Source organism: Perognathus longimembris, chromosome 3 (assembly GCF_023159225.1).
Source record: "Perognathus longimembris pacificus isolate PPM17 chromosome 3, ASM2315922v1, whole genome shotgun sequence".
NCBI lineage: Eukaryota > Metazoa > Chordata > Mammalia > Rodentia > Heteromyidae > Perognathus > Perognathus longimembris.
The window spans coordinates 72,491,835-72,512,910 of record NC_063163.1 but is presented as its reverse complement, the minus strand read 5'-3'; the positions used below and the strand labels follow the sequence as shown (position 1 = coordinate 72,512,910).

The 21,076-nt window shown below is 54.7% G+C and overlaps 1 protein-coding gene across 10 annotated transcripts in view; it reads right to left on the bottom strand.

Moving 5' to 3' along the window:
- Dnm2 (dynamin 2) overlaps positions 1–21,076 on the bottom strand; it is an 80,291-nt gene that overhangs the window by 13,390 nt on the left and 45,825 nt on the right. For 3 of the 10 annotated variants that reach the window (XM_048342215.1, XM_048342217.1, XM_048342221.1), the window contains exons 9-16: positions 19,933–20,000; positions 18,135–18,273; positions 16,911–16,997; positions 15,150–15,220; positions 11,136–11,187; positions 10,012–10,023; positions 6,160–6,273; positions 893–1,002 (exon numbers count right to left, since the gene is read on the bottom strand). In XM_048342215.1, the coding sequence (XP_048198172.1) occupies positions 893–1,002; positions 6,160–6,273; positions 10,012–10,023; positions 11,136–11,187; positions 15,150–15,220; positions 16,911–16,997; positions 18,135–18,273; positions 19,933–20,000 (653 nt within the window). Of the gene's footprint in view, positions 1–892; positions 1,003–6,159; positions 6,274–10,011; positions 10,024–11,135; positions 11,188–15,149; positions 15,221–16,910; positions 16,998–18,134; positions 18,274–19,333; positions 19,473–19,932; positions 20,001–21,076 lie in introns of all 10 variants that reach the window. The other 7 variants (XM_048342214.1, XM_048342216.1, XM_048342220.1 and 4 more) reach the window with 3 other exon arrangements.

Below are 21,076 nucleotides of genomic sequence, written 5' to 3'. Positions count from 1 at the left end.
GGCACTGTCCCTGAGCTTTGGTGCTCAAGACTGGCGCTCTACCACTTGAGCCACAGCCCCACATTTGGCTTTTCTGGTGGTTTGTTGGAGATAAGAGTCTCATGGGCTTTCCTGCCCAGGCTGGCTTTGAACTGTGAACCTCTGATCTCAGCCTCCTGACTAGCTGGGATTATAGGCGTGAGACATTGGTGCCTGGGTTTTAAACTTTTTTTTCCGGTGCTGATGGAACCTAGGGCCGCACACTCACTGGCCATACCTCCACCGCACACACTATTTCAGGAGCACCTCTGCCTGGGCCCCTTCCTCCACACCACTCACCTTTCTTTCCCAGGACTCTCTGGGCCCACCCTCCTGACTGCCCCACGTTCACTGCCTGCTGGCCCTACTGAGCCACACAAAGCGGCTCGGTCCCAGGCCCTGACGCTGGCCCTCAGGCCTCTCTAGGAGGAACTGGACATCTGGGGACCCCACCTGGAGCTCACCTCTCCCCCAGGCCAGTGGAGTCCCTGCACAAGCTGTTCCCCCCACAGCCACCAGAGGGCGCCCGTGAGGCCCACCTGGTGCCTCACCTCCCTCCACCCTGGCTTTGTCCACCATCCCTCCAAAACACCCACACCAGCTTACCAGCTCTGTGTGTGTCTGTGTGTGTGGTGCTGGGCTTTATACTCAGGACCTCACTTGGTAGGCAGGTGTCTACTAGGGAAGCAACTCCTGGCTTGGATGGCTGACCCTCCTGTTGACATGTCCCACAAAGCTGGGCTGACAGGCGTGTGCCCCCACGCCTGGCTGGGACCCCCTTCTAGAATGTGAGGCACTCAGCCCCCACTGTGGGTGCTGGGGAAGGAGCCTGCGGGCTGCATCCTTCTCCCCTGGGCCCCCAAGGGGCACTCACCTCTGTTCGGTGTTGAAGATGGCGAACACGTGCTTGTTGGACATGAAGCCCTTCTCCACATCGCGGATTTTGAGGTTGTCCAGAGGAAGCATGTACTTTTTCTCCTTTTCCTGAAAGCAGAGCAAGAGGGGGTCACAGGCCAGAGGGCACAGCAAGGAGTAGCCCAAGCCTCGTGCTAGGCCACAGGCTCCCACCCCAGGGCCTTTGCATATCTAGGCTATCTGCTCAGACCATCTTTCTCCCTTCTTGCCCACCTCGGGTGCAGAAGAAACCCCACTCTGGACGATGACAGATCTTGCTCTTAGCCAGCTGGGCTGACTCAGAAGATTCTGGAAGCCAGGGATGCCCACACAAATTTGTTCGTGGCAGAACTGCCCCACTCTGGCTGTGCACAGAATACAGCCACTGAATGGCCCTCCCAGCTGAGCATATGGAGTCGAGGAGTGAGTTTACCAGGAGGGAGACTGAGCACAGGGGCAGGTGGAGGCAGGAGTAAGATTAGACCTCTTCAGACAACTCCAGAGCATGGGAAAGTGCTCTGGCCAAAAGCTGCACAAGGAATGTCATCTCCAATTGGCCAGAACGCTGCTTTACCATTGACCCACGCCCCCACCACCCGACCACGCCCCCAGCAAAGCCACGCCCCACAGAACCCCACCCCTGCGCCAGGACGCAGGTCACCTCCCCACAGGAGTCTGAGTAGTTGCAGCTCCCCTGACCACAGCTGCATGCTGGCCATCCACTTGTAAAGACTTGGGGTGACGGGTTGGGGATATGGCCTAGTGGCAAGAGTGCCTGCCTCTTATACATGAAGCCCAGGGTTCAATTCCCCAGCACCACATATACAGAAAACGGCCCGAAGTGGTGCTGTGGCTCAAGTGGCAGAGTGCTAGCCTTGAGCAAAAAGAAGCCAGGGACAGTGCTCAGGCCCTGAGTCCAAGCCCCAGGACTGGCAAAAAATAAAAAATAAATAAGTTAAAAAAGAAAAAGACTTGGGGTGACAGTGGGGGGGGGGCAGCAGGGTGAACCTCTGCAGAGATTTCCTGCTGGAAGGCAGCACCCCACCTAAGCCATCACCTCTGAGCAACCTCCGTAATGGAGGGGTCAGGTGCCAGGGTCGCATGGGTGCCTGGGTGAGGCCAGACTCTGAACAAACAGCCTTCCCACTCTATGCCTCGATTTCCCCACCTGTCAGTGAGGACATGACTCTCATCCCTGTGGGGGGAGGTGGAGACCGCTGACTGCAGAGCCACTGCCAAAAGGTCCCATTTTGTGCTTAAGGTTGGAGCTCAACCATTTGGAGCCACAGCTCCACTTCCCAGCTTTTGGTAGTTAAATGGAGATAAAGAATTTCACTAGAGGGCTGGAGATATGGCCTAGTGGCAAGAGAGCTTGCCTCGTATACATGAGGCCCTGGGTTCAATTCCCCAGCACCACATATACAGAAAACGGCCAGAAGTAGCGCTGTGGCTCAAGTGGCAGAGTGCTAGCCTTGAGCAAAAGGAAGCCAGGGACAGTGCTCAGGCCCTGAGTCCAAGGCCCAGGACTGGCCAACACCCCCCCCCCAAAAAAAAAAACACAAAAGAAAAAGAAAGAATTTCACTAGAAGCCATGTACCTGTGGCTCACACCTGTAATCCCAGCTACTCAGGAGGCTGAGAACTGAGGGTCAGGGTTCAAAGCCAGCCTAGGCAGGAAAGGCCATGAGACTTTTATCTCCAATAAACTACTCAGAAAAAGCCAGAAGTAGCGCTGTGGCTCAAGTGGTAGAGGGCTAGCCTTGAGCACAAAGAGGCTCAGGGACAGCGCCTAGGCCTGGAGTTCAAGCCCCAGGACTGTCACACATACAAGCTGGGAACGTGGCTTAACGGTACAGTGCTTGCCTAGCATGTGTGAAACCCTAGGTTGGATTCCTCACCACCACATAAACAAAAAATGCCAGAAGTGGTGCTGTGGCTCAAGTGGTAGAGTGCTAGCTTTGAACAAAACAAGCTGGGGGACAGTGCCCAGGGCCTGAGTTCAAGCCCCAGAATTGACAAAAAGCAAAACAAAACTGGCTCCGGGCTCAGCTCTCTGGACTGGGAAAGCACTGGGGCAGGGCCCAGGCAGCCATAGAGGGAGGCCTATTCCTGCCAAATAAATGCAAGCCGGAGCCTGGAGTGGGGGGGGGGGGGGCCCTCCTGCCGTGCTGATCACAGGCTGCTGTGGTGGAATGCAGGCCTGGTTCCACCCACCTCTGAGGGGAGGGGGGCTTTTAGAACCAGCCAGGGGCCTAGGCAGGAGCTCCCCACCCCCTCACCCTAGTGTCCCCAGCCTGGAAATTTGCAGAGGGGCCTCAACAACCCCCGCCCTGTGGGGGGTGTCAGGAGGGAGGAAGCGTCCAGCCACCCAGCGGCCAGGCCAAGTCACTGAGTCACAGGCCATTTATCCAGACTCCGAATGAGACGCCACATCTGGAAATGTTTATAGTGTAATTCTGCTGTGGCTGCCTTCCTGCGGCCTGGGCCTGGGCCCACTGACGTCGCGCGCGTGCGTACACACACACACACACACACACACACACACACACACACACACCACGCAGACCCGTAGGCGTGCATGCGCCCCTCCCTTTTCCCTAACCCCCCCTCGGCTGAGGCCACCAGCAGGCCCCCAGCCCTTCCCCCCCCCTCTCACCCCCGCCCCTGGATTTCCTGAAAATCTACAACTTTCTCCAGATGCAAGCCTGCCCGCCCCGCCACGTCAGAAGAGACGGATGGCGGTGGCGGCTGGAGCAGCAGCGGCTTCCACGCCTGCACGAGGACTGTCCCGTGGGTCCTGGGACGGACAGGCGGCTGGCCTCGCCATCCCAGTGTTCAGACTACCTGTTCAGGAGGCTTGATGTGTACAGTAGTCTGCACACTGGTTAGGCTGGGCTCGGCACACACATCAGAACGCACCCCCACTCGCCACCAGCCCTTCCTGGCACCCCCAGAGCCAAGCTGACCCCAGACAGAGGTGAGTGGCATCTTTCATGATCCCTTTTTCAACTGGGGTGAAGATTGGCACAGAAGGTTCTGGAGCACAGAAGGGCTTGGGTGGGAAGAAGAGGTAGAGGGTGAGGGAGGCCTAGGGCTGGGGGGGGGGTGGGGGTCCCCTCACCCTGCCCTACAGATGGAAATGTCCCCACGTTCATTTCTGGAATAAAGAAATCCTGCTGTCCTGCCTCTCTCTCCCTGGCTTCTCTACCAAGGTCACCTGGTCCCCAGGCGGAGGGGGGAGACCACAAAATCTCACAGGTTCCTCTTGATCTCAGCCTGCTTTGTGTGTGGGGCGCACACAGGGCCCCTTTCAGGATCCGGCTGGCCCCCAGGGCCCAGGTCCTGTTTTTGATGCATGGATGAGGGGAAACACCAGGGGTTCCAACTCAGAGTACAGAAGAGAATCTCCTAAGATCGGGCTTGTGTGGCTGTGGGGGGCTGAGCAGCCTCTTTTCCAGACCCCAGGAAGACCCCCCCAACCAATACCTCTGAGTTACCACAAAAGGAGAACAGCCTTCAGTGTGTGTGTGCGTGTGTGTGTGTGTGTGTATGCGTGTGCTAGAGGCAAAACCCAGAGGCCAGGCACTGGTGGCTCATGCCTGCAATCCCAGTTGCTCAGATCTGAGGATCACGGTTCAAAACCAGCCCAGACAGGAAAGTCTGTGAGACATTCATCTGCAATGAACCACCCACAAGCCGGAAGCGGAGCTGTGACTCAAGTATGAGAGAGCTGGCCTTGAGCACAAAGCACAAGAACAAATAAAAAAAACCCAAGGATTCTCAATCTTGGGGTCCCACCTGGAGGACAGAATGCCCTGGGCAGCTAACATTCCATGGAACAAATGGGCTCAGATCTCACCCAGGGGTGAGTCTGGGGCTCAGGACGGCCTCAGCCCTCAAGCCCCCGCTGCCAGGACAGAAAGGGCCAGCCCCACCCAGTCACCCAGGCCATTTCAAGAAGCAAGAGATGGGGAGCAAAGCTTCCTGGGGGAGGCCCAGGCCACATCTGCTCTTGTCTTCATTTGGCCTCCCAATCTCTTTGGGCTCATAGAACCCAGAATCTCCTCATTAATGCTCACCCCAAACTCTGTCTTCAGAATAGCCCTTAATGGGGCACCTGTTCCTACAGTCCCAGGAACTAGCAGGATGAGTCTGTGGCCTGATATGAAGCGGAAGGACCCCAAGCCACCACCCCCCATCACATCAGCTGAAGGGGGAAGGGGTACGGGGGGCAGGGAGGGCGCTCAGTTCTATGAGACCAGACAAAAAACACTGCTGGGGGCTTGTCCCCAGCCACCAGGCAGGCCTGAGGGTTTATAAGGGGGGAGAAGAGGCCACTCTATTGCTGGCCTCTCCCAGCTTGTGAGCCTCGCACAGGGCAGGGACTAGACAACCAGGCTGCTCCTTCCCAGAGTCCGTGACAAACCGCTGCCACCTGCCCTCTCGCTGAGTCGAGCTGCCAGGACATGGGCTGGTCCACCTCCAAGGATGCCTGGCCTGTCGGCCAGGGCCCTGCCTCTGAACTCCTGCTCTCACTGTGCATGGTGGTGTGGTGTCTCCATAGCAGGGGAGGGGACCACCAGGATATGCCACTGAGCACATCCTAGGAGCCAGGCAGGGACAAGACAATCACCTGTCCCAGAGCCTGGAGAGCCCTCACTGCCCATCCTGAGCTCTCGGGCTCAGAAGTTACAGACACCCACTCTTGTCTCCCCCACACATTGGCCGTGTCATCAGGAGCTCATCAATAGAGGCAGCACATGCCTTCTGGGTTTGGCCCATCTTTCCCTTCGTGAGGCGGAACGTGGGGGCAGCCATCTTGGGCCGTGCAGGGGACTAACGTAAAGGTGGCGGCAGGCAAAATGGAGCCCAGGCGCTGGACAGCCTTGCAGCCCACAGCCACCAAGCCACCAAGCTCATGAGGAGCTGAGGAGTCTAAGTGCCTTGTCCGTTAGATTCAAACACATAGCCCAACCTAATGCAGCCTAGGTTGACAGTTTACAGAGAGAATCAGCGCCCCCTGTGGGTGGTCCGAGGAACAACAAGCTATCACCCCAAAGAAGTGCAGCTTCACTGAGGCAATGAAGCTCCCACGCCAGGGCAGAGTGCCCGATCTGGGCTCACACAGAAGCTCAGGCTGCCCTTGGCCTCTAGATCTCCCTACCTCAGCCTCTCAGGTGCTGGGATGACAGGTGTGTGCCACGACACTCAACCCTGCTCAACCTTGCCTTTGCCCATCTCCACTCACCTCCTCATCCTTGTACCAGGACAGTGACTCTGCCGTCAGCACAAACCAGTACTCCTTGGAGCCCCCCTTCATCAGGCTGATGTTGTTGATCGTGAGCCAGCCCCTGCGGATCACCTGGAGGAGATGGTGTGGTTTAGTGGGGGACAGCACCCTGGTACCTGGGGCCACCCCCTCCAGCACAGCAACCCATGCCCTTGCCCCCACAGCAAGGCGAGAAGCCAGGGATGGTGGCACACAGCTCCAGCTCCAAGCCACATACCCGCCTTGCCCCAAGCATGCCAGGTTGGAGACCTGAAGATGCTAGGTGTGCGGACAGACACACAGACAGACTAACAGACAGCAAGTCCCTGGCCCCAGAGGTGGATGGGGGAAACTGGGACCTGTGGGTTCCTTGGTGCTCAGGGCTGGCTCTACCAACACAGGGATGAAGCAGGCGCCTGCCGGGGGGGCAGAGGAAGGGACCCCAGGCAAGGGTCTGTCTGGGGCGCGTGACTTTTGGGGAGCTGCATTTCTCTGGATGAAGCCTCCATCACACTGGACACACCCTGCAGATGGCGGTCACTAGAGAGGTCAGCCAGATCCTCAAGTGGTTTTTGTTTTTTGTGCTAGTCCTGGGGCTTGAACTAGAGTCTGTGTGGGGTCCCCAAGCTTCTTTTTGCTCAAGGCTAAGCCACAGCCCCACTTGCAGCTTTTCTTTTTTGAGTAGTTTAACTGGCTTTCAACTGCCATGCTCAGCCCTCAGCCTCCTGAGCAGCTAGGGCCAGGGATGAGCCACAGCACCTGGTTTATACTGGCTTTTGCTTGCCTTCCTTTTGGGACAAAGTAGTAAAGGTCCCACACTCACAGCTTTGACCGTTGCCTTTGCTCGGTGTCACCAGGGCCTGGGAGCCCCTCTACCTGGGAAAACAGGGCCAAAGATGGTGGTTCTCTGGGCCACCATGAGGGGTGATGGCAGATTTTTCTGAATGACAGCTTGGGTCTGGGGGAGGAGTCCCCATGGGTGGGGCTTGTCTGTACATAGCTGTCACCAGCATGGAGGTCAAAGCCAGGCCTGTGCGGGGACTCACCTGAAGGCTAGTTGCAGGTAGCCTGGGGAGGGGGGGGGGGGGCGTTCTCTGGGGATCCTCACCACTCTGGACTGGAAACAGGGGGTGGGAGGCAGTGGGAAGCACAGGCAGGGCAGTCTGTGTATGTGTGGCCAGGACAGCTGGGAACAGCTGGCGTTCAGCCCCCATCCCTTCTCGGTGGGATCAGGCAGGAGATGACACTTAGCTGGAGCCTCCAGGGGTCAGACTGGGGCCTGGATGTCTTCTTGGTAGTTCCCAGAACAGCTTCACTTTGCTTACTTAACCTGTCTGCCTCCTGGGCCTGGCAACTCTTCATGCCAGCCCTCAGCCCCTGCCCTTCCTGGTGGCTGCCTGGTGACAGAGGCCGTGAAGGCTGGGGATGGGGACAGCATCTACCCCTCCCTTGGCTGCCCTCATTACAACTTCTCCTCCTTACATGACAAGAAATGTCAGGACCAGAGACCTAGGAGCTGCCTAGTCAGCAAGAGGGACTGGCTGGTGGCCACTGCAAGGTCATTGTATCTCCCTTAAGGACAGGGTGGATGACTCGTGCTGGCTATTCTAGCCTGATGTGGCTCTGGCCCTGAAGGCCTAGGGTGCCAATCATGCTCTTGGATCCCAGCCTCCCCCCAGGATGGGTCACTGAATGGAGGCTCAGAGTACACAGGCCCAGCAGCTCAGCTTCCAGCCCCGCCCCGCCCCACCCAGGCAGGCAGAGCAAGAGCACAGTGGACCTAGTCCAGCCATGGATAACAGTGTGTGTGTGGGGGGGAATCAGGGGCCTGCCCACTCCTGGGGTACGGCCAGCCCGACTGTCCATCGGGGGCCTGGCCTGCCAGGTTTTATCGGAGCGTAGGGTCATTCATAGTCTGCTGGCCAGGCTTCAGGGTACAGGTCAGGCCCCTTTAAGCCACTTAGGGAGCTTCCTGTGTGAGGGGTAGAGCTCCTTCCTGGGGAGCAGTAGGTTGGGGGGCACATCTGTAGGGGACTGGGCTAAGGAGGAAGCTGGGGAGGCAGGATGGGGGGCAGGACCCCAAGGACTGAGGAGGTTAGGAAGGAATGCGCGAGGACCAGCCTGGGGCAGCATGAACAACAGGCCGGAAGCAGTGAACTCGGTCAGGAGGCAGGCAGGGCAAGGGTGAGGGTCTCAGTCAAGAATTAAAACAGGGGCTGGGGATATGGCCTAGTGGCAAGAGCGCTTGCCTCTTATACATGAGGCCCTGGGTTTGATTCCCCAGCACCACATATACAGAAAACGGCCAGAAGTGGCGCTGTGGCTCAGGTGGCAGAGTGCTAGCCTTGAGCAAAAAGAAGCCAGGGACAGTGCTCAGGCCCTGAGTCCGAGCACCAGGACTGGCCAGAAAAAAAAAAAAAAGAATTAAAACAGGGGCTCCCCCAGAGGTTACTACTGCACTCATAGCTTTGTGGCCAGGGTGAGGATTCTGGAGGGAAAAGAATGATCAATCCAGGAGTGGTCTGTTTGCTGGAGGCAACAGAAGGGTGGGGGAGGGGCACAGGATGTGGGGAAAGGGGAAAAAGCCTAAGGCAGATCTACGCCTCCCAGCTATCCACCCGCCTGCCAGCCAGCTGGGGCTTGTGTTTGGGACCCTGTCAGCACCCACTGCAATCCAGACACATCAAGGCCCTGGCACAGAGCTGGCTCAGCTCCCAAACAGACGCTGGAGCTCCGGGAAGGTCATTGAGGAGGGGGAGGGGTGGGGCCTGTCCAGTCCTCAGTGGCTGGCCCTAGGAAGATTATCTTGGAGAAGGGGGCTTCTGTGAGGGCTGTTTACAGGGGACACCTTGGACATGCTCAGCTCTCATAGATGAGGGGCCACTGGACCTCGCACAAGGAAGGGTTACCTACAGCAAGGATGGCCAACATAGTAGTACACCTTCATGGGCCTCACCAGCTGACCTAGGAGAAGCTGCCCAGGGGACTGCGATGAAAATGGGGGACATGGCAGGAAAAAAAAGCTAGGATCAATTAGTGATGTCTGTCCTTGGCAAAGGATAATGGGAGGGAGACTGCAGAGCAGGACAGCCTCACCAATTGTCTTATCTGCCGTGGAGGAGGGAGGCTAGTGGCACTACCCAAGGAGAGAAAAAAGAGTGATTAATCAGGCCTGCCATGGGAACAGAAGGGAGCATCACAGGGGTGAATAAAAAAAAAAAAACAACAACACCTTGAGCAGTTAGTCAACTGGCTACAGAATGGGAAGCAGTGGCAGGCTTATGGGGAAAGAATGCTGGGAATGATTAGCACTGTCTGCCAGGGTTGTGCAATGGAAGAAAGGCACCACAGGGAAAGGCCTCAGTCCATTAGCCTTGACTGCCAGCACAGGAGGAAAAGAGCAGATTTTTTGTGTATGAAAATCATGCTTTGATCAGTAAGTGATGTCTGCACTGGAGCCAGAAGGAGGAGAGGCAGTGGAGAACGAGTTCCAGTTGATCTTGGGCATCATGAAGGCCAGGGAGCAGACAGGAGGTAGGGGTAGTGTCTGCTGCATATGTGCCAGCCCTCAACTACAGGATACCGAGGCTGAACCTACAGGAATCAGCCAGAGGACAGGGCCTTCCACAAAGACGGCGGTAAGGTTAGCATTTGTATGAGAGCAACAGACAACCAGCACGTGTAAATTTGACAGACGCTGGGGTTAGTTTGATTCTTTAAAAAAATTTTTTTTGTTATTTTTTTGGGAAAAGGGACTGTTACAGGGTAGGCAGGGCCCCTGTCACTACTGGAAATCTCTAAGGTTTGCTACCACACTAAGCAGGTACTTACCAAGATCTCCCCCTTTGAGAATGCAAAGTTAGGGTGTGGGTAAATCAAGGAAGAGTAGGCGGAGGAAAAGAGATGAAGGGTACATGAGGGGACCGAGAAAAAGCAGGAAAAAGCACAATAATGGGAGAAGAGAAGAGCAGGGAGAAAAAAAAACAGCAAAAGAAAAAAAATTACATGCTATTAATTATATTCATGGTGTTAATATTTAATTCATTATCATCTCACAAAAATAAAAGAAAAAGCAACAATGTACATTATTACCTAGGCAAGCAAAAAAAATAAACCAAACAAACCCAAAACACAACAAAATAATCATGCAGCGGTTACATTCTCTTATCTATCTGGCTCTAGAATCGTGCAAGATAAAACAGCCAGCCCCACCTCCACCCCGCCTGATGTGGAGAAAGTTGAGGAGGAGGGAACGGTGGCAGAAACTTTGCAAAGCTGATGTTTTCTCAAAAAAAAAAAAAAAAAAAATTCTAGCCAGGTGCTGCTGGCTCAGGCCTGTAACCCTAGCTGCTCAGGAGGCTGAGATCCAAGGATCACAGTTCAAAGCCAGCTTGAATCAGTGAGACTTATCTCCAATAAACCACCAGGAAAGCGGGAGTGGCGCTGTGTCTCAAGTGGTAGAGCACTACTAGCCTTGAGCTGAAGAGCTCAGGGACAGCACCCAGGCCCAGAGTTCAAGCCCCACAACCAACCTCCACCACCCCCCACCCCAAAAAAATCTAACACTGGCATTTATAAAGCCTCTAGTGAGGCAAGACAGCAAGGCTGCAGGTGCGAGATGCAACCTACCCAGCCTTCCCTGAGCTGCCAGTGGCCCCAAACCTACAAGCCTCCGATCTTTGGGGCAGGAGCTGGAAAACCCAATTTCCTTGTAGACCCCTTGACACTTCTGCCTTGAAGATCAAGTTCTACCCTTGGCTTCTGATGTCAGGGGTGTGTGTGAAATTCCCCCTCTCCCCACCCCAGGATACTAGAGTGCCAGCATGTTCTAGAAACATGGCCTGGTGCTAGGAGCCGCACTGCCCATGTCAAAAGCCAGGGGGTGTGTGTTGGTCACCCCCAGTGCCCTCCCACCCCCAGGGTGGAGTGGAGGGTGGACATAGCTGGTCAGCTACCTGGTTTGGGATGGCTCTCTTCTTGTTCAGCTGCGTGCTCCTCTGCTGGGCACTGAAACCAAAGCAGAGACGGTGCATTTGGATGACAGGTGGGAGTGACGAGGCCCTTGAGGCCCGGGTGGGGGGTCTTTCCCTGGGGAACTCAATGACCCGCTATGGACAGAGGCAAACAGATGCTTCCCGCATGCAAAATGGCGTCAGAGGCAAACAGCTTGGGCACGTGGAAGAAGAAAACACATCTGCCTGAGCTGGGGTTTATGTGTCTGTATTTGAAGTTCTCTGTTTCAGTCAATGAAAGCTGGGGCTGGGGTGGGGGGGAGGGTGCAGGAGAAGCTGTAGGGGGTCAGGTAACCCCAGAAACCTGAACAGACACCTAGATCTGCTTCCCAATCTCCCGTCTCTGACCCCAATGCCAGGATGTAAGCAGCTCTAAGACAAGGCTGTCAAGCGAGTGGTAGAGATCGACTGTGGCACAGCCACTGGCCAGAAAACACCACTCATCTGACGACTGCCAGGGTCAACTGGAGAGCTTCTACAAGGCTCATGTCTACAGTTCTCCATCTTTCCAGACTTCTTTTTCTTTTTTGCCAGTCCTGGGGCTTAGACTCAGGGTCTGAACACTGTCCCTGGCTTCTTTTTGCTCAAGGCTAGCACTCTGCCACTTGAGTCACAGCACCACTTCTGGCTTTTTCTATATATGGGGTACTAAGGAATCAAACCCAGGGCTTTACGTATGCGAGGCAAGCACTCTACCACTAGGCCATAATCCCAGCCCTCTTTTTTTTTAAATGTTGGTCATGGGGCTTGAATTCTGGGCCTGGGCACTGTCCCTGAGCTCTTCAGCTCAAAGCTAGTGCTCTACCACTCCGCCACAGTGCCATTTCCGGTTTTCTGGTGGTTCATTGGAGATAAGTCTCATGGACTTTCCTGGCTGGCTTTGAACCACAATCCTTCAGATCTTAGTCTCCTGAGTAGCCAGCCAGGATTACAGGTGTGAACCACCAGCACCCGGCTTCTTTCTTTTTCTCTTGGAGTGCTGAGGATGAAACCCAGGGCCATGCACATGCTAGGCAAATGCTCTACCATGGAGCCAAGACCATACCACAAGCCACGCCACTGCCACAGACCATGCCCCCTCTCCCTCATCCACCCTATTTCTTGGCTAGAACATAGGCAGTACAGATGGTTATGGCTTTATGTGTGTACCTACCAGTGAGGTTCTGATATATTTCTTCCCTCCTTCTTCCTCCCCCCTTTTCTTTTCAAGAGGGTCCTGCTATGTAGCTCTGGGCTGCCCTAATACTTGCTATGAAGCTGGGGCTAGCCTGAGCTCTGTCCTTTTGTCTCTGCCTCTTCCTGAATGCCAGGGCTGCAGGCATGTGCCATTGTGCCTAGCTCTGGTTCTAATATATTGTCTGCTCCAACAATCACATCACTGCATGTAAGCAATTTTAACTCCTATTATTTAGCTGTCACATATTTTCTTATTACTTTAGCTGGACACAGTATCAGAAGAGTATGAAATTAAGCAAAGCAGCTTGGTCTCATTCCTTTGCTGCCTGCCTTTGGGGGTGGTCCTTCAGGTTCAAGTTGACTGTTCGATAAGAGTGAGAGAGAGAGAGAGAGAGAGAGAGAGAGAGAGAGAGAGAGAGAGAGAGAGAGAGAGAGAGAGAGAGAGAGAGAAAGAGAGAGAGAGTGTGCTGGTCCTGGGCTTGAACTCAGGGCCTGGGTGCTGTCTCTGAGCTTTTTTGTGCTCAAGGCTAGCACTCTACCACTTTAGCCACAATGCCACTTCTGCTTTCTGAGTAGTTTATTGGAGCTGAGAGTCTCATAGACTTTTCTGCCTGGGCTGGCTTTGAATCTCAATCTTCAGATCTTGGCCTCCTGAGTAGCTAGGATTACAGGAGCGAGCCACCAGCTCCTAGCTCTGTGTGTGTGTTTTATTGAGACCAGTTCTTGCTATGTAGCTCAAGCTAGCATGGAACTTTCGATCTTCCTGTCTCAAGCAAATCAGTGGGATAGTCACAGGGTGTCAGAGGCAGCAGAAGGAGTTTGGTGGGCAGGGTGTGGTGAGGTAGCAGCACAGCAGGGCATCAAGGTCCCAGAGGCACTCCTTTCTAGGGTTCCCTGGCTCCCTGGCACCTCTCCCTTTGCCTGGACCCAATTGGAGATTTCCAGGTACCTTGGGAGGGAATGCCAATTCCTGCCCTCAGCCTGGCCCTCCACCTGGGAGGAGTGGCTTCTGGCTTCCGGTCACCTGGGGAAGACTACTGTGGGCCTCTGCCTCTGGTTCTCTGGATCTTCGGCCTAACAGTTTGGCCATCCCAGGCCCCCGTCTCCCCATCATTCCCACCTGTCATCTCCCTGTGACAAGCAGCTCACTACTGCATCTGCCCCGCCTGGTGTTCCTGAAGAGGCAGAGGCTACACTGGCTCGTTCAGTGTCCCTGTCTTAGTGCCTGGCACTGGCCCGGTTCTGGCAAGACTGCTCTGTGGGGGGGCATGGGGCCACCCAGCCCCAGCACCCCCATTCGCACAGCAGGGAGAGGCACGCAGCAGGCAATACCCACCCGGTGACCAGCTCCTCAGGATAGTAGCAGCTGGGGAAGTGGGGAGGGCCCGGAATCCGGAGGAAAGAGTAGAGTGATCAAGGGAAAAACAGGAGACAGGGTGAGAAGGAACTATGGGTGAGGCGTGAGAAGAGAGATGCCAAGATGGGGAGGAGGGCACCAAACCAATCCAAGAAGGGATTGGCGCTGTCAACCACAGGCACATGGCAGCTGGAAGAAGTGGGAGGAGCCACTGCCTCCCTCCCCCAATCTGAGAACCTGGACAGAGCCCCAACCCCAGTCCTAGCAAGGATAGCTAGGCCAGGGCCCTGGGCCCACATGGGCTCAGGGAGAAGTTTCTGAGCATGCCCTCATTCATTCATTCATTCATTCATTCCGCTTACTTTTAATGTGGCCAGCACGCAACAGTCGCTCATCAGCTCAGCTTGCCCAGGGATCTCCAGCCCAAGCCTAGGCCACCAGTCGCCTCCCAATGCCCAAGGCTGCGCCTCTCCTTCCAGAGGCCCTCGTCCAGTGCCCCGTGTACTAACTGCCTGTGCCTTGCAGAAGCCACCAGAACTATCGGGATGATGGCTGAGCTTGCCCAGGGCTGATGGAATGGAGAATGAAAACCCAGATCACCAGCCACTGCCATCATCGTCGTTGTCGTCATCGATCATCATCACCATCACCACCGTTTTGGCAGCACTTGGGGCTGAATTTAGGCCCCCACACTTGCTAGGCAGCACTTGAACCACACCTGCATCCCCTTTTGGCTCTAGCTGTTTTCCAGATAGGGCCTTGCTTTGGGCCCAGGTTGGTCTTTTCCTGTGTGCCAGTCCTGGAGCTTGAACTCGGCCTGCCTGCTGTCCCTGAGCTTTTTTGCTTAAGACTAGCGCCCTAATACTTGAGCCACAGCTCCACTTTGAGCCTTTCGGTGGTTAGTTGGAGACAAAAATCTCACAGGCTTCCCTGTCCAAGTTGGCTTTGAACCACGATCCTCAGACCCCAGCCTCCTGAGTAGCTAGAATGACATAATGAGTTACTGGCACCCAGCAGGTTCTGGTTTTAAATCCTAGATGCTCTGAAGCCACAGAGCCCCTGAACAGCAGTGTCTAGGCCCAGAGCCAGTGAGACGCTGTCTGGCAAAGGGCTGAGTCTGGGACAAATGGCCTTTGGTCCAAGAAAGGCTCTGACAAGTCCTTCAGGGGGAGGGGCACGGCTGTGCCTGCCTCGTCCTTTCTGACCACAGGACTACCTCATTCACTTCAACTAACTCCAGAGTTAGTTAGTAGCATGGGGAGCTGTGCTTCACTTTGGGTCCCAGACACACAGAGACCCTGTGAGGGAATTCCCAAGTCCACTGCCTCCCACGGAGACAGTGGAGAGGGTGGGAAGGGGTGTGTGTATATGTGTGTGTGCGTGCATGCACACTGCCCACCCAGAACTGCCCCAATAGTACATACTTGGCAAATCCAATGAAGTCTTCGTGGTTTGTGTTGATGTAGGATTGCTCGATGTCGATCAGAAGTAAGATCTAAGGAAAAAGATAGGCTCACTGTAAGGACAAGCTGGTAAAGGCAGGTTCTACACTCACCAGCAGGGGGTGGCAGAAGGCAGCCAGCAACGGGCTGCCCTCCCAGGTTCGGGACAGCCAAGGTAGGGTTGATCTGCAGAAAGAGGGGTGCAACTGAAGGCACTTCAAGGCCTCAAGGGCACTTAAGACTGGTTATGCCAGCTGCTGGTGGCTCTCCTTTGTAACCTTAGCTACTCAGGCAGCTGAAATCAGAGGGCTGAGGTTCAAAGCCAGCAAGGGGCAGAAAAGTTTCAAGATTCTTTTTCTTTTTTTTCTTTTTTTTGGCCAGTCCTGGGGATTGGACTCAGGGCCTAAGCACTGTCCCTGGCTTCTTTTTGCTCAAGGCTAGCACTCTGCCACTTGAGCCACAATGCCACTTCTGGCCGTTTTCTGTATATGTGGTGCTGGGAAATTGAATCCAGGGCTTCATGTATACGAGGCAAGCACTCTCGCCACTAGGCCATATCCCCAGCCCAAGTTTTGGGATTCTTATCTCCACTTAACCAGCAAAAATCTGGCAGTGGAACTGTGGCTCACATAGTAGAGTGCCTACCTTGAGTGAAAATGGTAAGGGACAGACAATGTCAGGACTCTAGTTCAAGCCCTAGTACCAGAAGGAAAAAAAAAAAGCCACAAAAACCATAAAACCATTAAGATAATTTGGTGAGGTAAGAACATTAAGAGAAAGCTGGGTGTGGTAGGACACACTTTGCAATTCCTGCTACTAGATGTGAGGGTCATGAATTCGAGGTCAGCCTGGGCCACAGAGCAAAACCTGTCTCAGAAAATGAGACGTAAAAGAGGGTTGAGATGGAGCTCCTGGGTACTGGGTTCAATCTGCAGCACCCCGGCTCTGGTCCACACACAGTTCCCCCTTCATGAGCGTACCTACATGCCCTCACACGAAGAAGGGTGCAGGGGTGACATGGGACAGCCCCCCAACTGCTGCTGCCCATCTTATTTTGCCCGGGGTTAGCTTGGTGGGTGGGAACTGGGGCTCTGATGTCTTTGTAAGGGCAGAATGCTCAAATGAAGGCAGCCCAGTATCTACAGTGGGCTTTGGAAAGGCAGTTGTGTCCTGCCAGCACCAGTCTTCCTGGTTTTAGTTTTATTTTTTTCCAATACTGGGGATTGAATTCAGGGTCTCTAGCATGTGAGGCAAGTGCCCTTCTACTTGAGCCATGCCTCCAGTCCTTTTGTTTGGATTTTATGAGATGGTGTTGGGCATACTACAGAACTCCATCTAAGGCAGTGCAAACAGGTGGGGACTGTGGATGCTAGGACCTGGGAGCTTGGGTAGGGTCACCTACAAAAAGGCACAAGGATGGGAATTTGGGGGGACAGTGTATGAAACATCTTTTCTGTCCATCCCCTGCCCAGCGGCTGGGACCCCATGATGCTGAATCCCCACTGCACAGCTACCCAGCTATGCCCCCACCACCTGATAGGCCATACCACAGAGAGCCTGGCCCCTGGAAGAACACCACCCCGGAGGAACCTGGCCCAAGCCATGCCCCCGAGGAACCCTGCCCCAGTCATGCCCCTAGCCGCCACACACTATCTTGACTGAGGTAGAGGTTGCACTGCTGCTTGCTGTTTGTCACAAAATGACAACTAAGTAGACCTGAAAAAGAGAACAGAGTGCCAGTACCTGGTCCTTGGTTCTCCCCTCTCGCTCCCGGATGTATGTGGTGACGATTCGCTCTGTCTCCTCTCGCAAGCGGGGGTAGGAACTGAGCTAGGGGCAAGCAGAGGGGCCACGTTGGCAAGGTCCTTGTGTCCTGGCCCGGGGGACAGTGGGGCCCACGCCATGTGGAAAATGCAAGGGAAACACAGAGAGGGTGGCTACTGAGACCCCACACTGCTCCTGTCTCCGGGCTGCTCAGCTTGGGAGACGAGAACAGGGCTGGGGGGACCCACGCATGCGCAGTGCTGCTTTGCAAGCGAGTGAGTGAGGAAGGTGAAGGTGGCAGAGACAGTGAGGGTGAGTGTGTATGCCCTGGGGGTCCCGGAGGACCCTCCCCACCCAGCGCTGTGTGAGCGCAGGGAATCTGGGACACCAGCCTGGGAGGGACTCCCTTGGAGAACAATTGCTGGTTGTGACACCATTTGTACCAGCTCAGCCAACACCCCTCGCCCCCCTACCTTTGACCCTGGCCTGGGGGTCCTGTCACTGCTAAGGTGAACCCCTCCAGGGACCTCAACTTAAAAACACACAGCTCTATTTGCTTTAGTGAGGGCTACAACCCCCCCCCCCAACTGAACTCAGGGCCTTGTGCTTGATAGGAAGGCGCTTTAGCACTTGAGCCACACCTCTAACCCTTTTGTGCTTTAGTTGTTCTTTCTAATAGGGTCCCCTGTGTTCACACACCCCCCCCGCCCCCACCCCAAGCCAGGCTCAGACTCAGATCCTCCTATCTTGTGCCTCCCTCCAGGCTGGGATTAAACATCACCTACTATACCCCACTTACTGACGGAGCTGAGAAGTTCTCCCTAGCTTTTTGCCTGGGTTGGTCTCAATCTGCAATCCTCCCATTCTCTGCCTCTGAAACAGCTGGGATTATAGGCGTGAGACACTTGTCCCAGCTTGAACCCGCCTCTCTCTCAGCGTTCCAGGAGTGAGAAATTGTGCTTTGTAAATTTCCTACATCTGGCTATGTCCAAGGTGCCTGAAGATGCAAAGGTGGCACCTGCATGACAATCGCCCCTTATTCTACTGCTAAAGCTAAATTGAAAACAATAAGGTGAACTTGGCTACACATGGGGGTTCCTGCCAAGGTGGAATGTTCCAGATGCTCAGGGTGAGATAAAGGATGGCAGGGAGATGATAAGGGGTTGATGCAGAGGTGATAAAGAAAAAAAATCTGTTTGTTACCTTCTCAGCACATTTTTTAATGACTGTGGCCAGTTCTGAGACCACGAGGTCAACACACTTCAAACTTGGCTCTTTGAGTTTTACAATCTGTTTTTTCACAATGGCTTCAAAAGCCATGTCGGGGGTGAACAGCCCCGTCCTGGGTCAGACGGAGGGCGGGCCGAGGTGGGAAGACACCCAGGGACAGTGCAGGCCACACACACACAGGACAGGAGACAGAGAGAGAAGAAACGAGAAACCAGCTGGTTAGTATGCCTGTGACCAAGCCTGGGCCCACATTTGCCCCAAAGCTGCTTCGGCTCAAAGAGGCCTGGGTGGGGTGCGGGACGAGGGAGGGGAGGGCTGATCTGGTGAGTTTAGGCAAGTGCCACGGGGATGTGGCTGTCCCCAAGGGCAGCCAAGGCATGCAGAGACCACAAACACAATCCGATTTGTGACCGTGGGTGACGTCAGGCACACCGAGGCCAATCAGTGCCTGTCTAGGTTGCTTTCCTCCCCCTCTTTTTGAAATGAAGAAGCTAATGAAGGAGCAAATGGGGGCCTTTTCCAGACTTCACACAGAAGGTGCAAGCACAGATTCCCTGCCAACCCCAAGCGCTGGAGATGCGGAGGTCACACAAGCAGACTGCCCACAGTGAAGCACTTTAGCTGCTGGACACAGGGGGCCACCCTGGGAAGCAGGCCCTCCCTCCAGGGTAGGCCCCACAGGCCGTGTGGTGTCCCAGGGTGATGGGATGACAGGCTGGCCAGGGTGGGCAGCCTGGAAGCAGGGGTGGGGGAGAGCTGACTGGGCTACTGGGGAGCCCAGGCAGTTTTGCCAAGCTGTGTTCACCAAGTATTCACTATGCCACTGGCATCCAAATCGTGCCAGCACTGTGGTGACAGAGAAGGGGGCTGGTTCTAAAGAAGCCAGAAGCTGCTGGGCATTTTGTCAAAAAAAAAAGTGGGGGGGTGATGGCCAGGAAGGTTGGAGTGGTGGGGTGGGGGAACCCTCTATGCTTCCCAGAAGGCAGCGAAAGCTACAGCCCAGTTCCACCAGAACGCATGCCATGCTTGGTATCAGGTCCCAGGAGGCCTGTCCCCTGTCCCCCTGGTCTGGCCAGCTGTAGGAGCTGGGGTGCCCAGAGGCTCCCGGGCCTTGGCATGGAGGCCCTGGGACGTGGTACCAAGCCGCTGTGGGTGCTGTCCAGGTGCGATACCTTACTGGTACACTGCCTAACGGTATTGATTAGCTCCTGGATAACCAGGTCGACGCATTTGAGACAGGGCTCTTTCAGCTTCACCACCTGCTTTTTCACAATGGCCTCGAACGCCAAGTCCGGCGTGAAGAGCCCCGTCCTAAAAAAATGCCCGACCCAGTGGGCAGGGAGGTAAGTCAGAGAGACAAAGCAAGGTCAGCCGCCACGGACACCCCCAGGGACGGGCCCCGCTAACCCTTGGGTTGGATGACCGGTTCTAGTCCAGGGTGACCCCAGGACCTGGGTGATGAAGCAGGACTAAGAAGGGGACCCAACGGGACTTTTCTGTCCCCACTAGACACATACAAAGCCACAGTGAACTTTCTAGGTTTTACCAGGGTGGTCAAAAGGCAAACATCAAGGCCTGGAACCCCCTCACCCATAAAGGACTGAAATCCATCCAGCATCAACACCCCTAGACCCACACAAGCTAACAGCTATGAAAATCACCCCTGGAGTCCTCTGAAGGCCTCATGACTTGGGGTATGGGCACAAGATTTAGGGGGCCCAACTGGCTTCAGGGGAAGGGGCTGAGGAGGGGTGCTCCCCATAGAACTTGCCTGACGCCATGAATGTTCTTAATGGCATAGCTGATTTCCCGTCTCAAATCTTTTTCGTCAAACTCCATCTGGGAAGACACAAGGGACACATGTAGAGTTCTCCTGAGGCAAGATGCATGTGTGTGAGTGTGTGTACACACAGGAGTTCCACAAGGTAGATTCGCCTGGCAGGAAATGGATCCCACCTTCTAACTGGAATTCAAAGCCTCTTAACATCCCCCATGTATCTTTTCAGAATGATTTTTGTAGCCCAGCACTGTTGGCTCAGGCCTGTCATCCTAGCTACTCGGGAGGCTGAGATCCAAGGTCAGAGGTTCAAAGCCAAACTGGGCAGAAAAGTCTGTGAGACTCTTATCTCCAATTAATCACGGCTGGAAATGGCACTGTGGCTCAAGTAGTAGAGTACTAGCCTTGAGCAAAAGGAGCTTAGGGACAATGCCCAGGCCCAGTTCAAGGCCAAGGACTAGCAAAAACAAAACAAAACCAAGAAGGAACTATTTCTGTGCACAAGTGTGAGCCTGTCAGGAACACAGCATGGATTCTTATTCTTAGTTGTGAGTATGTGTTATCCACAGTTTTGGAATCAAAAGTGTATACCCCGGGGCTGGGGATATAGCCTAGTGGCAAGAGTGCCTGCCTCGGATACACGAGGCCCTAGGTTCGATTCCCCAGCACCACATATACAGAAAACGGCCAGAAGCGGCGCTGTGGCTCAAGTGGCTCAAGTGCTAGCCTTGAGCGGGAAGAAGCCAGGGACAGTGCTCAGGCCCTGAGTCCAAGGCCCAGGACTGGCAAAAAAAAAAAAAAAAAAAAAGTGTATACCCCACTCTTTGGTAATCAAAAGAGAAACCATGTGTCTTTATAGCCTGTGATTTCGGGGTGGTAACCACCCTCCCATCACCAATAAGTTACTCACAGTGCATTTTGTTGTTATTTTTGTGGGATGGGAGATAGAACCCAAGGCTGGGTGCATGCACTTTAGTAAGCGCAGTAAGCACTTTACCACTGAGCACCAAACACAGACCTTGCTTTTTTATTCAGATTTGCTTTTTTATTCAGATAGGGTCTCCTATGTAGCCAAGGGTGGACTTAAAGCTTGCCATCCTGCCTCTGCCTCCCTAGGTGTAGGGCCGGGGTTACAGAT